The 16,025-nt window shown below is 50.1% G+C and overlaps 1 protein-coding gene across 1 annotated transcript; it reads right to left on the bottom strand.

Moving 5' to 3' along the window:
- Positions 1-4,070: 4,070 nt before the first annotated feature.
- On the bottom strand, positions 4,071-15,965 carry LOC125444017. The gene is made up of 7 exons (XM_048516456.1): positions 15,894-15,965; positions 12,314-12,452; positions 12,044-12,209; positions 9,628-9,823; positions 8,670-8,858; positions 5,538-5,699; positions 4,071-4,202 (listed from the first exon to the last, which is right to left on the bottom strand). Exons 1-7 carry the CDS (start codon positions 15,963-15,965, stop codon positions 4,071-4,073), a joined length of 1,056 nt encoding a protein of 351 aa, XP_048372413.1.
- Between the last annotated feature and the right edge of the window lie 60 nt (positions 15,966-16,025).

Below are 16,025 nucleotides of genomic sequence, written 5' to 3'. Positions count from 1 at the left end.
GATCCCATATAAAGGAGTGTGGGCACAAGTTCTGGCCCGTATTCCTGTCATTCTGGTCAGCAAAGTTTGAAGCCTTCCTCCAGTTTGAGCAAACCTTCCGCTGTAGGAAGAGCTAACTGAAGTTGGAGGAAGCTTTTTACGGGACAAATTGGGGCTGAGTAGTAAAGTATCTGCTTGCAGGCAGAAGGTCCCAAATACACTCTCCGACACCTCTGGTTAAATGGATCGGCTCCAAACCCTGGAGAACGGCTGCCAGAAAGGCCCCTTCCGCACGTGCAGAATAAGGCACTTTCAATTAAAAAATCGGATAGTGTTGGGCAGTCGTTTGATAATATTGCGCCTTCTGGCTTGCTACCAACCTGTGACAGGGTGGGAAACGGCAAGCCCCAGAAGGCCATGCTCCTGCAGCCGCGCGCGCAGGAGGTTGCCTTGCGCCCCAGAAGGCAGTGCGGCAGCCTCCCAAAAATCGGGACAATTTAAATTACCTGCGGGACAAATTGTTTGAAGGTGGGACTGTCCCGCCAAAAGCGGGACGTCTGGTCAGCCTGCTTTCAATCCACTTTCACAATTGTTTGCAAGTGGATTTTGCTATTCCGCACAGTAAAATCCAGCCGCAAAGTGCACTGGAAGTGGATTGAAAGTGCCAAATTCTATCAGTGATACTCAGAGGGTTGGGAATCACAGCTGGCTCTTTGATATGCCATCTCTGGCTACACCGAACGCCATTCCCCAACATGGCAGATCCTCCATAGATCAGGAAAGTGGGTAAGACTAATGGGTTGTGCTTGACTGGCTGTTCCCACATAGTACAGAGAGAGGTTTGAACCAGAGGTGGGATCCAGCAGGTTCTCACAGGTTCCCGAGAGTAGGTTACTAATTATCTGTGTGTGCCAAGAGGGGGTTACTAATTGGTGATTTTGCCACGTGATTTTTGCCTTAGTTACACCCCTCCTCTCAGCAGTAGCGTGCAGAACTTGAAGCAGTCTAGCAGGAGGTGCAATCGGCGGGAGCGTTGCATGGCAGCTCCGCGCTCTCGCATGCATCTTCAAGTTTCCTCGCCTCTAGGATCTGGCAGCGCGCGTTATGCATTAAGCGGCAGTTGCAGCGGCTATGCGCCCTTGCCACAGCCCTCGCCCCAGGAATGCCCCTTCGGGCCTCTCGAATGCCTGGCCATGGCCCCCCCATTGCCCCGCAATTTCCAGTCCCCATACTGGCCCACATGCTTACGCATTTACAGTTTGAATCTCACCACCATGGGAACCTGTTACTAAATTTTTTGGATCCCACCACTGGTTTGAGCCATGCTGTCCTAACCACCCTGTTTCATGCAACACTAAAGTTCATCTTAGAGGGAAGGAACATAAGGAAGTGTTTATCTTTTTAACATCCAGACTAATAAAAAGTTCTGGGGAATTTGGAAGTTTGCATGCTGTGCTGTGTCTTAAGTTAGACCTGCAAACGCTTCCCTTTGCTGCAGAGATAAAAGGGCTGGTAAGATCCAGCGAGGGCAGGGAGAGGCTGTGCCGCATGCACAGAGGTCCTCTGGTCATTAAAAAGGTCACCGTTCTACATTTAATATGAATAATTATATCTTTTTGTACGTATGTTATGTGGCTTGGTACAACGGACGTATAGAAGAGAAAGAAGAGTTGGCTTTTATACCCTGCTTTGCTCAACCTTTAAGGAGTCTCAAAGCGGCCTCCTTTCCCTTCCACTCCTCACAACAGACACCTTGTGGGGCTGAGAGAGTTCGGAGAGAACTGTGACTAACCAAGGGAGGCTTCATGTGTAGGAGTGGGGAAACAAATCCAGTTCATGACATTAGAGTCTGGCTCTCTCAACTACTACACCACGCTGGCTCTCATATACTAGTCACGTGGTGCATTTGTGGTTCTCTGTGAGCCGCAGAGTAAAAACCATTGACCATGGCAGAACTGGCTGATTCCACGTGTTCCACAAGACCATTCCACGTGTTCACTCTTTTGCTAAGCTGAGTGGTGGGATATTTATTTGTTTGTTTGTTTGTTTGTTTGTTTGTTTGTTTGTTTAAAGGTAAAAGTATTAGAATAGGAGCCCATGCATAAGTAGAACAAGAGTTTGGATTTATACCCCATCTTTCTCTCCTGCAAGGAGACTCGAGGTGGCTGACAAGCTCCTTTCCCTTCCTCTCCCCACAACAGACACCTGGTGAGGTGGGTGGGGCTGAGAGAGTTATGAGAGAACTGTGACTAGCCCAAGGTCACCAGGCAGGAATGTAGGAGTGCGGAAACACATCTGGTTCACCAGATAAGCCTCCGCCACTCAGGTGGAGGAGTGGGGGAATCAAACCCGGTTCTCCAGATTAGAATCCACCTGCTCTTCACCACCACACCAGGCTGGCTGTAGGAGCAGAGCATTATTTATCACGAGGGATGTTAGGAACACTCTTGTTTTTAAAGGGCAACACCGTTACACAAGTTATGTGGATGTCTGTTACCACATCAGGAAAAATCCACAGCCAATTCAAAACGTCTCTAGGTCTGATACATGCTACTCCACTCCATCCCAGTTCTTGTGCAGCTAGCCAACAGCGACAGCCACGCCGGCCCCTTGCTAGAGGGATACCTTAACCCAGAGGTGGGATCCAACCAGTTCTCACCACTTCTCTAGAAGTGGTTACTAATTTTTTCTAAGCGCCGAGAAGGGGTTACTAAAGCAACCTCCCTGCCCAGTAGGGACTGGAGGGGCGTGTGTGGGGCTGCGCCACTGTTTGCATCCCACCACCCTCGGAACCTGTTATTAAAATTTTTGGATCCCACCACTGCCTTAACCTCTTTGCCAACCCCCCCCCCCCAGCCTGCTTCAAAAAGTGGAGTACTGTACCCCCCACTACGATCTGCAAACCAGAGAGGCAAATGCCCTCAGCCTTAAACCACTGCAGGCACTTGAAGAAGAAGAAGAAGAAGAAGAAGAAGAAGAAGAAGAAGAAGAAGAAGAAGAAGAAGAAGAAGAAGAAGAAGAAGAAGAAGAAGAAGAAGAAGAAGAAGAAGAAGAAGGGGAAGGGGAAGGGGAAGGGGAAGAAGAAGGGGAAGAAGAAGGGGAAGGGGAAAGGGAAGAGGAGGAGGAGGAGGAGGAGGAGGAGTTTGGATGTATATCCCCCCTTTCTCTCCTGCAGGAGACTCAAAGGGGCTTGAAATCTCCTTGCCCTTCCCCCCTCACAACAAGCACCCTGTGAGGTGGGCGGGGCTGAGAGAGCTCTGAAGAGCTGTGACTAGCCCAAGGTCACAGAGTTTGGATTTATACCCTGCCTTTTTTTTTACTGTAAGGAGACTCAAAGGTGTTTACAAACTCCTTTCCCTTCTGCTCCCCACACCAGGCACCTTGTGAGATAGCTGGGGCTGTAGAGAATAGCGACCGGCCCAAGGTCACCCAGAAGGACTGTAGGAATGAGGAAACAAAACTGGTTCACCAAGATAAGAGTCCATCGCTCATGTGGAGGAGTGGGGAATCAAACGCAGTTCTCTTGGTTACAGTCCACCTGTTCTTAACCACTGCACCATACTGGCTCTCTGCGGATGGACAGCCTTAAACAGCAAGGCTGTCTATCCACAGTGATGTGAATGGATGGTTTTGGGGCCCCGGGGGGGACTGGGAAGATGGAGGCTGGGAGCATGCATGGGGGCAGGGAGCGGGGGAAGAGACATGAGAGGCACTGGGGGCTTTAGCCAGGAATGACCACCAGCGGGTCCACCCCAGCCTGAGGGTGTTCGGCCCCATGCTGCAGCAGAGATAGTCTCCAGTTACTCCAGACAAATTGAAACCAGGTGGTTGCGAGGATGCCAGCCGAGCCTCACTGAGTGATAAATTCATCTTTTGATCTTCTGTGAAATCTCTAGAGTGGAACCATATAGTCCAGTGGTGGCGAACCTTTGGCACTCCAGATGTTATGGACTACAATTCCCATCAGCCCCTGCCAGCATGGCCAATTGGCTGTGCTGACAGGGGCTGATGGGAATTGTAGTCCATAACATCTGGGAGTGCCAAAGGTTCGCCACCACAGTTATAGGCAGAGGGAAGCCATGGGTTGTCACCTACTGTGTGAAGGGTCGGAAATCCTGGGCGGTGATGGACACGTAGGGGTCGTTGAGCCGCAAGACAGCTTTGTCGCGGATGTAGAAGGGCGTTCCTGCCAGCTCTTCGTTCCTGGTGCTGGGCACGATAGACTGTAAGGGGGTCAAGGCCACTGGTGGGGGAACGAAGCCTCGAACCCACCACCACCACTCCCTTTCCTGCCAAAGAATCAGCTACCCTCCCCGCCCCCGCCCCCGCCCCCCCCGCCCCCAACACAGCACTTGCGTTTTGAGCACACAGAAATTGCATTACGAGAGCACAGAAATTACTTCCTGGTGGGATGGGCTGGAAACATTAAAATAAAGGAATGTTACCCCCAAATTCGGTGAGAATCCACCGATTCTCACCGAAGGGAGAAGGGACCACAAAAATCCCTGCCAAAAAGCGGGATTTCCATTTTATACCTGTGCAAGGCTGTGCTTTTAACATCATGTGCACATACGTATTATTATTATTTATTAAATTTAGTATACCGCCCTATCTCCGAAGGGCTCAGGGCGGTGTACAGATAAAACATCAGCTAAAAACATACATATAATTAAAACAACAGTCGTATCTTAGAGCATCGCCCACGCCCTTACGAAACCCTCCTAATGCGAAATAATGGGTCCATGAGGGTAAAGAGGAGGGGGAAGGGGCACCCTCAGCGGCCGGTCTCTCCAAAGGCCAGGTGACAAATCAGCTGTCCCAAGACCAGCTTTGATCTGTTTCATTTTAACCCAAACTTCCTTTATGGAGGCTCCTCCTCCACCGATTCTCACCGAAGGTTATTTATTAATTCCTTCGATTTAACCCTTTTGTACAAGCAGAATTACATTTGCGGAAGTGAACTTTTTCAAAATTATGTTCCAAGAGGGGGTCAAGAACCCTTAGAGATGGTGGGGGGGGGGGGCAAAATGGGAGGGGTCCGCAAGGCAAGGGAGAAATTGGTTGGAATTGCACAGCCTCAAAAAAACCTACCCTGAAAGATTCCACTCGAGTCTGTCTCAGAAAAAGATGTTAGTAGGGGGTTGTGTATTTCTTTGCCACACAGTTCAACATGCTAGACCTGCTGAAAAGCTCCGCTAGGTCCTAATGCCTACCTAGCTCTGTTGCCCCTTCCTCCCGATCCATTAGAAAGTAAAAATACATTTTGACATTCAGTTTAATTACCATGTTCAATAATGTACAAAATAATGGTTTTGACAAAGGCAGTGAGTAAAAATAAACGATAATTCTCCTATTCGTTCGGGACTATACTCTAATGCGGAAGGAGACAATTCTGCCAGCCGCTGGACCTCCACTACCGAACTAATATCTTTTTCTGAGACAGAGCATGATCTAACTCGGAACAGAACTCCATGCGAAAGTACGGGAGAGGTGTGACTCAGCAAAAGGCAGGAATGAGGGTGGGATGCCCCCCCCCCCGGCCTTGGCAGATCACTCACCTTAGATGCCCCCTCTGTGTGGTGAGCGGCCAACCCAAAGGGTTGTGGTCCAGCATGGAAGGCCGGGTAGTGTGGCAGATTGGGCCAGCCGGGGTAGCGGTCCCTCATCTCACTCTGTTGGTTAGCCATGGTCAGTGGGAATCTCCATGCCCTCTGCTGCAGCTGTGAGGGAGAAGAGCTTGTCGGAGAAGCAGGGATCCCGTGGGGAAAGGACACCCCCCGAGGAAGTTTTGGTAACAGAACACATGTTTTGACCGCCTTATTTATTTATTAATTAAATTTGTATACCGCCCTCCCCCGAGGGGCTCAGAGCGGTGTCCAACAATCATATAGCTAACATTAAACAATCCCTCTCTGGCCTTTAGATCGGGCGCCTGTTTTTAACAACTTCTGTTGTTTTTATTTGTATTTATTTAAAGTAATTGCTGCTATCGGGTTTTAATGGGGTTAAGCTATATTTTTGTACTTATTTGCTGTCACTGAGAACAGCTATATTGTGAGCCGCCTCGAGCCCTTCGGGGGTGAGGCGGCCTATAAATCTAACTAACAAACAAACAAATAAATAAGGGACCATATTTGCATAATTCATTTAGATTTCAGATGGCATCCGAAGTTCCCCCTCTCCCCCTACTTTGCGCCCGCAGGAGGCCAGATGTTTATTTTAAAGCGAGTTTTCGATGTTATCCCGGCTGGCCGAATGCCTGGCGGAGCAGGTCCATTTTACAGGCCCTGCGGAAACTCTGTATGTCCCGTAGCGCCCTGATCTCACCTGGGAGCCTGTTCCACCAGGTAGGGGCCAGGGCTGTACAGGCCCTGGCCCTCGTAGAGACTACTCAGATCGCTTTAGGGCCAGGGATCACCAGCAGGTCCGCCTCCGAGGAGCGGAGGGACCTAACAGGACGATACAGGGAGAAATGGTCCCTTAGTATGCTGGTCCAAGGCCGCGAATGGCCTTGCCAGTTAAAGGTTTTCAAGAGGCAGATGCGGGGGGTGAACATTCTCTTCCCAGGCCCCGAGAGAAACAGAAGAGTTTGGATTTATATCCCCCCTTTCTCTCCTATAAGGAGACTCAAGGTGGCTTACAATCTCCTTTCCCTTCCCGCCCCCCACAACAAACACCCCATGGGGTGGGTGGGGCTGAGAGAGCTTCGAAGAACTGTGACTAGCCCAAGGTCACCCAGCTGGCGTGTGTTGGAGTGCCCAAGCTAATCTGGTTCACCAGATAAGCCTCCACAGCTCAACTGGCAGAGCAGGGACTCAAACCTGCTTCTCCAGATGAGAGCGCACCCGCTCTTAACCACTACGCTACTGCTGCTCGAACAGCGACACATTATTTGCTCGGTCCTAATTAAAGGAACGATGTGGATTGCGCTCTTGAGTTTCTGGAGTTTTCTTTCGGAACAGCATGGATGACAACTTCTTGCTGCCTATCAGAGTGCACCATACTGAGCTAGACGGACCTAGTGGTTTGACATGGGAAACAGCTGTGGCTCCTTGTTCCCGGTCCTTCCACCACATTTTTAGATCTCCCGTTGCCCGCTTTCTTCGCCACCTCTTGAATTGCTTTGTAACATCTAACATGATGAAGGATTCCGGTGAACTCAAAAGCCTGCACGTTGTTTTGGGTTCTTTCGGTTGTTAATATGGCATAGGCCAGTGATGGCGAACCTTTTCGAGAGTGAGTGCCCAAACTGCAACCCAAAACCCACTTATTTATCGCAAAGTGCCAACATGGCAATTTAATCTGAATATTGAGGTTTTAGTTAGAAAAAAACGGTTTGCTCCGAGGCGTGCGTTACTCAGGAGTAAGCTTGGTGGTAGTTGGTGGCTTTGCTTTGAAGCCACCGTGCAACTCTTCCAACGGGTGAATCACAACCCTAGGAGGGTTTACTCAGAAGCAAGCCCCAGTGCCAGCAACCGAGCTTACTCCCAGGTAAAGGATTGCGCTTTAGTTCTTCACATGAAAATCAGTGGGGTTTAACAGCGCTTAACAGGGTTACCTACACTGCTTCCCCAAAACTAGGGCTCATTCCGCACATGCAGAATAATGCACTTTCAAACTGCTTTCAGTGCTCTTTAAGGCTGTGCGGAATAGCAAAATCCACTTGCAAACAGTTGTGAAAGTGGTTTGAAAACGCATTATTTTGCGTGTGCGGAAAGGGCCTTTGTCTTAGGTTTAATGCTAATAATCGAGCCCAGCGGCCTAGGCTGGCCTAGATGTGTGGGGGGTGGGGGCAACTGTTTGAGTGTGCCCACAGAGAGGGCTCTGAGTGCCACCTCTGGCACCCGTGCCATAGGTTCGCCACCACTGGCATAGGCCAATCTCATCAGATTGGAAGCGAATCAGGGTTGGCACCTGAAAGGAAGACCACCAAGGACGACTCTGCAGAGGAAGGCGTGGCAAAGCCCTTGTGCTTCTCACCTGCCTTGAAAGCGGCTGTAAGTCGGCATGATGACACTTCACACATCGTAAAAGATATTACACGGCAGTCTTCTTTTTTTTTTGTTGATCGGCCTAAAGCACACAGGTGTCAATCTTGCGGCCCTCCAGATATTCATGAACTACAATTCCCATCAGCCCTTGCCAGTATAGCCAATGCTCATGTTGGGAGGGACTGATGGGAATTGTAGTTCATGAACATCTGGAGGGCCATGAGTTTGACACTCTTAAGGGCAGTTTCATTCGCAAGGATGCAAAATAAAGGAACTACCTTAGCCCCAAAGACTCTCTTGTTCAACAGCTCTGCGCTTTAGGAAATCCCCCAGGTACCAGCATCTGCCTAAGCACCTTGTGGTCTCTGGAAAGCATATGCAAGAATAACCCAGAGGCTGATGTTTGTCGTACTCTAGGCTTCACTCCTTTGCAATGCAGTCGTCCCTACTCCCAATTTCCATTCACCTGGAAGTCCCATGGAACTCTATGGGACCTACTCCCGAGTAAACAAGCAGAGATGTGAGCTAGAGGCTGACTACTACATACCACCCTGTCTCTCCTTATCCAAATGCCCGTCCTTAAATAAGGACCTTAAGAAAGCACTTTGGAGGACCCAGGCATTTGGGTTCCGGGCTGCCACGAAGCCCCCGGTACCAGCATCTCCTGAGCCAAGAGGCACGTTCCACACCAGCTCCTACCTTCTCTCTCAAATCTTTGTTGTAGTGGACGGTCCAGTGCAGGGCAGCCACAGAGTGGCGTGGCTGAGCCAGAGCCCCCCCAAGGGTTTTCGGGCTGTGGGCCAGTTGCTTCGTGGTCGCCAGCCGTGGAATGACCTCGTCTTGCCATATTTTCTGAGAGGCAGGGGGCAACGGCTCGTGGATCGTGGACTGGTGGAGAGGAGGAACAATGAGAAGAATCATAAGGGGGGGTGCATGGATCCAGTGCCGAGTTTAGATGGAGAGGCCCCAGGGGTCTGCAACCTGTGGTTCTCCAGATGTTCATGGACTACAATTCCCATCAGCCCCTGCCAAAATTGGCCAATGCTGGCAGGGGTTGATGGGAATTGTAGTCCATGAACATCTGGAGAGCCGCAGGTTGCAGACCCCTGCGGCCTAGGCTATTCCACTGGTGAGGCCTCTCCCAACCCCCAACCCCCAAGGACTAGAGGAAGATGGGGTCTCAGTGAAGTTCTGGAAGGACAAAATCAACTCAGAAATCAATGCTAGTATTAGTAACTAGACAGTATTATTCTGAAATGGAGTGCAAGGAAAATTGCTGAAGGGTTTAGACTACAGCAGGGTGTCCGACTCTAACCCTCCAGATATTCATGGACTATGATTCCCATCAGCCCCTGGGCAGGAGTGTTTTAACTCTGGCCCTCCAGATGTTAACAGACTACCATTCCTGGTGGGAATAATCGTCTGCAAACATCTGGAGGGAAGAGTTGGACACACCTGCCACTGCATGGATCCAACCGGAACCCAGATGTTCTACCATCCGTGCTCCTTGCCAGGGGACCGGCGTCCGGGGTTCGAGGCTGCCCTAGCCCTCCTCTGGCGGACAAACCCAAAGCCCTCTCAGCCTCCCTCAACCAAATCGGCCCCACTGCGACCAACTGGACCCAAACCAGCCCAAGCTGGGTGTGAGTTTGCTCACCCGTGCAAATGGGGGTGGGAAGGGCAACGGGGGTCTGTAATCGAGCCCCACGCCACTGCTGGTCAGCCACCAGTCTTCCCGACGTCTGGGCACCAGCAGCCCGGAGCCCGCCATGCCCCGCTCCGCATTTGGGACATGGTGCGCGGGGCCTGTTTCCGCGGGCTGCGGGCGGCTGGAACGTTTGTGACAAACGTTGCTATGGAGACGGAACGCTGAGAAGCCGAGCGTTCTATCCGGCCTTTGTGAGCCGGATTCTCTCTGACAATTGGTTTTGGCCCCAGAAGGGGGTGGGATCAAGGGAGAGGCCTGGCTTCTCTTAGCCGGCAGGCTTCTAAAGGTTAGGCTGCTCCACGAGCTCCAAGCCAAAAGTGTCTCGTTATTTCAATAACATTTATTCAGTGTTAAGTCTAAAATGCAACTCTTTTGAAAGAATAAAGACTTGCTATTTCGCTTCCAGCCAGGAGATGGCACTCAAGGACAGAGAAAATGTTCATCTCTAAGGCTCCATGTAAAATGCAGTTTTGCTGGTTTAGGAAGCGTCTGGCCGGACACAATCCAGTTTTAATTTCCAAGGGTCTTGCTTTCCATAACTACCAAGAAAAGGGAAGTATTCAGAACACTGGAAATCAGATCACGTGCCTTTGGATTTTTTATTTTTCCATTGGAGTGGTAAACCTCCTGCCCACCTCTACCAAGTTGGGCATGCTCTTTCAGGGAATTAAATTTTGTTTGATTGTTTACTTTATTTATTTCCTGCTTCCTTCCCGATATGGAACCCAAAACAGCTCACATTGTTCCTCTCGCCTCCAGGAGTATAGTGTCTAGATTTACGGATGTAATTGTACCTCTCTATTCTGCATTGGTTAGACCTCACCTGGAATATTGTGTACAGTTCTGGGCACCGCAATTCAAGAAGGATATTGACAAGCAGGAACAAGTCCAGAGGAGGGCAACCAAAATGGTAAAAGGTCTGGAATCCATGTCCTACGAGGAGAGACTTAGGGAGCTGGGGATGTTTAGTTTGGTGAAGAGGTGACATGATAGCCATGTTTAGATATTTGAAGGGACATCAAGCTTGTTTTCTGCTGCTCCAGAGGCAAGGACCAGGAGTCATGGGTTCAAGGTGAAGGACAAGAGATTCCACCTAAACATCAGGAAAAAACTTTCTGACAGTAAGGGCTGTTTGACAATGGAATGCACTACCTTGGAGTGTGGTGGAGTCTCCTTCTTGGGAGGTTTTTAAAGAGAGGCTGGATGGTCATCTGACAGGAGTGCTTTGATTGTATGTTCCTGCATTGCAGGGGGTTGGACTTGATGGCCCTTGGGGGTCTCTTCCAATTCTATGATTCTATTATTTGATTCTCACAACAACCCTGTGAAGTAAGCCAGGCTGAACGTGTTTGGCTGGCCTGCAGTTACCCGGATTGTTTCCATGGTAGAACAGGGATTCAAGATAACAAAACAAATACCACTATACCCAGGCTGCTAAATGCTGGGTTGTGAAATGCCAATAAACAAATGTGAAACTGTGAATACCAGCAACCCCCACCCCCATTAAATTCTTATAAGCAAACCAACAACTTCAGAGAATTCAAACAACCATAAATAACTACAGTATTGGTAACGTATAAACATTAGGAACATTGAAGCTACAATCCAGGATCTACAAGACGTGTCTGGCTCGCGGCCCTCCAGATGTTATGGACTACAGTTCCCATCATCAGTGCCCAGTTCTATACACACATGGCTTCAGGTGAGGTCTAACCAATGCAGAAATAGGGAGGTACAATTACATCAAGCGTAGAAATCTAGACACTATAACTCCTGGAGGCAGGAGGAACAATGAGCTAGGCTATTTTGGGTTCACCATATCAGGGAAGGAAGCAGGAAATAAATAAAGTAAAACAATCAAACAAAATTGAATTCCCTGAAAGAGAGCATGCCCAACTTGAGTAAGAGGTGGAGGCAGGAGGTTTACCTACTCAATGGAAAAATAAAAAATCCAGCAGGCACGTGATCTGATTTCCAGTGTTCTGAATACTTCCCTTTTCTTGGTAGTTATGGAAAGCAAGACCCTTGGAAATTAAAACTGGATTGTGTCCCGGCCAGACGCTTCCCTAAACCAGCAAAACTGCATTTTGCACATGGAGCCTTAGGGTAGAACATTTTCTCTGTCCTTGGGGTGCCATCTCTGGCTGGAAGCGAAATAGCAAGTCTTTATTCTTTCAAAAGAGTTGCATTTTAGACTTAACACTGAATAAATGTTATTGAAATAGCAGAGACACTTTTTTGGCTTGGAGCTCATTGGAGCAGCCTAACCTTTAGAAGCCTACCGGCTAAAGAAAGTTGACCTCTCCTTGATCCCACCCCCCTTCTGGGGCCAAATGTCCAATTGTCAGAGAGGAATTCAGCTCACAAGGAGCCGGATAGAACGCTCAGCTTCTCAGCGTCTCCGTCTCCATAGCAACGTTTGTCACAAACGTTCCAGCCGCCCTGCAGCTCCACGGAAACAGGGAAGGCCCCAGCGCCATCTGGTCCCAAATGCGGAGCGGGGCTTGGCGTGGCTCCAGGCTGCTGGGTACCTAGACGTCAGGAGAGACTGGTGGCTGACCAGCGGTGGCGTGGGGCTCGATTACAGACCCCTGTTGCCCTTCCCACCCCCATTTGCGCGGGTGAGCAAACTCACACCCAACTTGGGCTGGTTTGGGTCCAGTTGGTACTGGTGAGGGCCGGGATTGTGGCTTGAGGGGAGGCTGAGAGGCTGGCTTGGGTTTGTCCTGAAGAGGGAGGGCTAGGGCAGCCCTCGAACCCCGGGACACGGTCCCCTGGCAAGGGAGCACGGATGGTAGAGGCATCTAGGTTTCCCGGTTGGACCAATAAAATTGGCAGGTGTGTCCAACTCTTCCCTACTGGTGTTTTGCAGGCGATTATTCCCACCAGGAATGGTAGTCTGTTAACATCTGGAGGGCCAGAAGGATAAAACACCTCCTGCCCAGGGGGGCTGATGTAGGAATCATAGTCCATGAACATCTGGAGGGTTAGAGTGGACACCCTGCAGATCTAAAACCCCTTCAGCAATTTTCCTTGTACCCATTTCCAAAGAATGTGCATCTAGTTACTAATACTAGCATTGGTTCTAGAGTTGATTTTGTCTCTGGTCCGAACTCTTTCAATTGGAGACCCCATCTTCACTCTAGTCCTGGGGGGGTTGGGGGGTTGGGAGGAACACCTCACCAGTGGAGACCAGCCTAGGCGCGGGGTCTGCAACCTGCGGCTCTCCAGATGTTCATGGACTACAATTCCCATCAACCCTGCCAGCATTGGGCCAATTTTGGCAGGTGGAGCTGGTAGGGTATGAATCCCATGAACATCTGAGAAGCCACAGGTTGCAGGCTGGGGCTCCACGATCTAAACTCGGCACTGGATCCATGCACCCCCCCCCCTGGTGATTCTTCTCATTGTTCCCTCCTCTCCACCAGTCTGACGCATCCACTCGAGCCGTTGCCCCCTGCCTCTGTATAGAAAATATGCAGGCAAGGCAGAGGTCCATTCCAGGTCATGCACTGGCGGCAAACAACTGGCCCACAGCCCGAAAACCCTTGGGGGGGCTCTGGCTCAGCACGCCACTCTGTGGCTACCCTGCACTGGACCCGTCCACTAAGCAACAAAAGATTTGAGAGAGAAGGTAGGAGCTGGTGTGGAGCGTGCCCTCTTAACTCAGGAGATGCTGAGTACCCGGGGGGGGGCAGTGGCAGCCCTGGAACCCAAAATGCCTGGGTCCCTCCAAAGTGCTTTCTTTAAGGTCCTTATTTAAGGACGGGCATTTGGATAAGGAGAGACAGGGTGGTATGGTAGGTAGCCTCTAGCTCACATCTCCTGCTTGTTTACTTTCAGGTAGGTCCCACTAGAGTTCCATGGGACTTCCAGGTGAATGGAAATTGGGGGGAGTAGGGGCGACTGCATTGCAAAGGAGTGAAGCCCACAGAATGCGACAAACATCCCAGCCTCTAGGTTAATATTCTTGCATTATGCTTCCAGAGAATGCCACAAGGTGCGTTTTAGGCAGATACTGGTACCTGGGGATTTCCTAAAGTGCAGGAGTTGCTGCTTGAACAAGAGAGTCTTTGGGGCTAAGGTAGTTCCTTGTGATGGCATCCTTGCAGATGAGAGAGCACACTTTCAAGAGTGTCAAAGTCATGGCTCCTTCCAGGGAAAATATGTTCATGAACTACAATTCCCATGGTCCCTCCCAACACATTGAGCATTACCTGGCAAGGGGCTGATGGGAATTGTAGGTCATGAATATCTGGAGAGCCGCATAAGATCGACACCTGTGTTAGCTTTAGGCCGATCAACAAAAAAAAAAAAAGAAGACTGCCGTGTAATATCTTTTTTACGATGTGTGAAGTGTCATCATGCCGAATTTCTTACAGCGGCACAAGGCGGGTGAGAAACGCAAAGCTGGCTCTTTGGGCTGCATGCTTCCCTCTGCAGAGTGCCGCCCTAAGTGGTCTTCTTTCCCAGGTTCCAACCACAGGATTAAACTTTCCCAATCTGATAGAGATTGGCTCCATGCCAGTAGTGCAGCTGAAGACCTATGGCATCGCAGGTGCCAGAGGTGGCACTCAGAGCCCTCTGTAAGGCACACGCATAGGCAGCGAGTCTCCCACCCCCCCCCACACATCTAGGGAACTGGCTGGCAAAATGGAGCTGGCGTGTAGCATTTTTCAAAACCTAGAATAAAGGCCCTTCAGCACATGTGCAAAATAATGCGTATTTCAAACCACTTTCTACAACTGTTTGCAAGTGGGTTTTGCTATTCCATACAACCTTAAAGAGCACTGAAAGCAGTTTGAAAGTGCATTATTCTCACGTAATGCGGAATGAGCCCCTAGTTTGGGGAAGCAGGTGTAGGTAAACTCCTGTTGCCAGCTGTTAAACCCACTGATTTTCGTAGTGAAAGGGCAAAAGCAATCCTTTACCTGGGAGTAAAGCTGGGTTGCTGGCATAGGGCTTGCTTCTGGAGTAAACCCCTCCCTAGGGTTGTGATTCACCCGTTCAAGAAGAGTTGCCGCGGTGGCTTCAAGCAAAGCCACCAACTACCACCAAGCTTACTCCTGGAGTAACGCCTTACTTCCGAACAAGCCGCTTTTTTCTAACTAAAACCTCAATATTCAGGGATTAAATTGCCATGTTGGCACCTCTTTGCGATAAATAAGGTGGGTTTTGGGTTGCAGTTTTACAGGCACTCACTCTCGAAAAGGTTAAGCCATCACTGGCCTATGCCATATTAACAACCTAGAAAGAACCCAAAACAATCGTGCAGGCTTTTAGGAGTTCACCGGAATCCTTCATCATGTTAGATGTTAAGCAAAGCAATTCAAAGAATTGGCGAAGCGGGCAAACAGGAGATCTAAAAATGTGGTGGAAGGACCGGGAACAAGAACCCTGGCTGTTTCCTCTATGTCAAACCACTAGGTCCTGTCTTAGCTCAGTATATGGTGCACTCTGATAGGCAGCAAGTAGTTGTCATCCATGCTGTTCAAAGAAAACTCCAGAAACTCAAAGGCAAGCCAATCCACATCGTTCCTTTAGTGGGACCGAAAGCAAAATAATGTGTAAGCTGTTCGAGGCAGCAGTAGCGTAGTGGTTAAGAGCTGGCGGGTCGCTCTCATCTGGAGAAGCAGGTTTTGGAGTCCCTTGCTCTGCCAGTTGAGCTGTGGAGGCTTATCTGGTGAACCAGATTGGCGCAGGCACTCCAACCCTGCGCCATAGCTGGGTGACCCTTTGGGCTTAGTCACAGTTCTTGAGAGTTTCCTTCTCTAAAGGCCTGCACCCCACCCTAAGTGGGGTGTTTTGTTGTGAGGCGGGGAAGGGAAAGGAGATTGTAAGCCACCTTGGAGTCTCCTTATAGGAGAGAAAGGGATATGTAATCCAAAACTCTTCTTGCTTCTCCCAGGGCCTGGGAAGAGAATGTTCACCCCCGCGTCTGCCTCACCGAAAACTCTTTGCCCCAACTGGCAAAGGGCCATTCAGCTGACCTTGGACCAGCATGCTCACTAAAGGGACCATCTCTCCCTGTATGAAAAGGCCCTGTTAAGGTCCCTCGAGAAAACTCCTCCGGAGGCCCGGACCTGCTGGGTGATCCCTGGCCCCTAAAGCGATCCTGAGTAGTCTTACTGAGGAATGGGAGGCCTCGCGCAACTCCCTAGCCCCTACCTGGTGGAACAGGGCTCCCAGGTGAGATCAGAGCTTCTGGGACATACAGAGAGTTTCATGGGGCCTGTAAAATGGACCTCGCTCGCCATGTAGCATTCGGCCAGCCGGGAAGATAACATCCCAACTTAAGCTTTAAAAGTAAACATCTGGCCTCTCTTGGTATAGGCAAAGTAGGGGAG

The sequence above is a fragment of the Sphaerodactylus townsendi genome, linkage group LG15 (assembly GCF_021028975.2).
Source record: "Sphaerodactylus townsendi isolate TG3544 linkage group LG15, MPM_Stown_v2.3, whole genome shotgun sequence".
In the NCBI taxonomy this organism is placed as follows: domain Eukaryota; kingdom Metazoa; phylum Chordata; class Lepidosauria; order Squamata; family Sphaerodactylidae; genus Sphaerodactylus; species Sphaerodactylus townsendi.
The sequence above is the reverse complement of the archived record's forward strand: the minus strand, read 5'-3'. Positions and strand labels throughout refer to the sequence as shown.

Excerpts from the sequence above, each read along its gene's own strand:
- LOC125444017 (XM_048516456.1), bottom strand. The coding sequence starts at position 15,965 with ATGTTATCTTCCCGGCTGGCCGAATGCTACATGGCGAGCGAGGTCCAT. Across the intron at positions 12,210-12,313 it reads CAAACCAGCCCAAGTTGGGT|GTACCCAGCAGCCTGGAGCC; the intron begins GTGAGTTTGCTC and ends CCTGACGTCTAG. Across the intron at positions 4,203-5,537 it reads ACACAGAGGGGGCATCTAAG|TCTATCGTGCCCAGCACCAG; the intron begins GTGAGTGATCTG and ends ACCCCCTTACAG.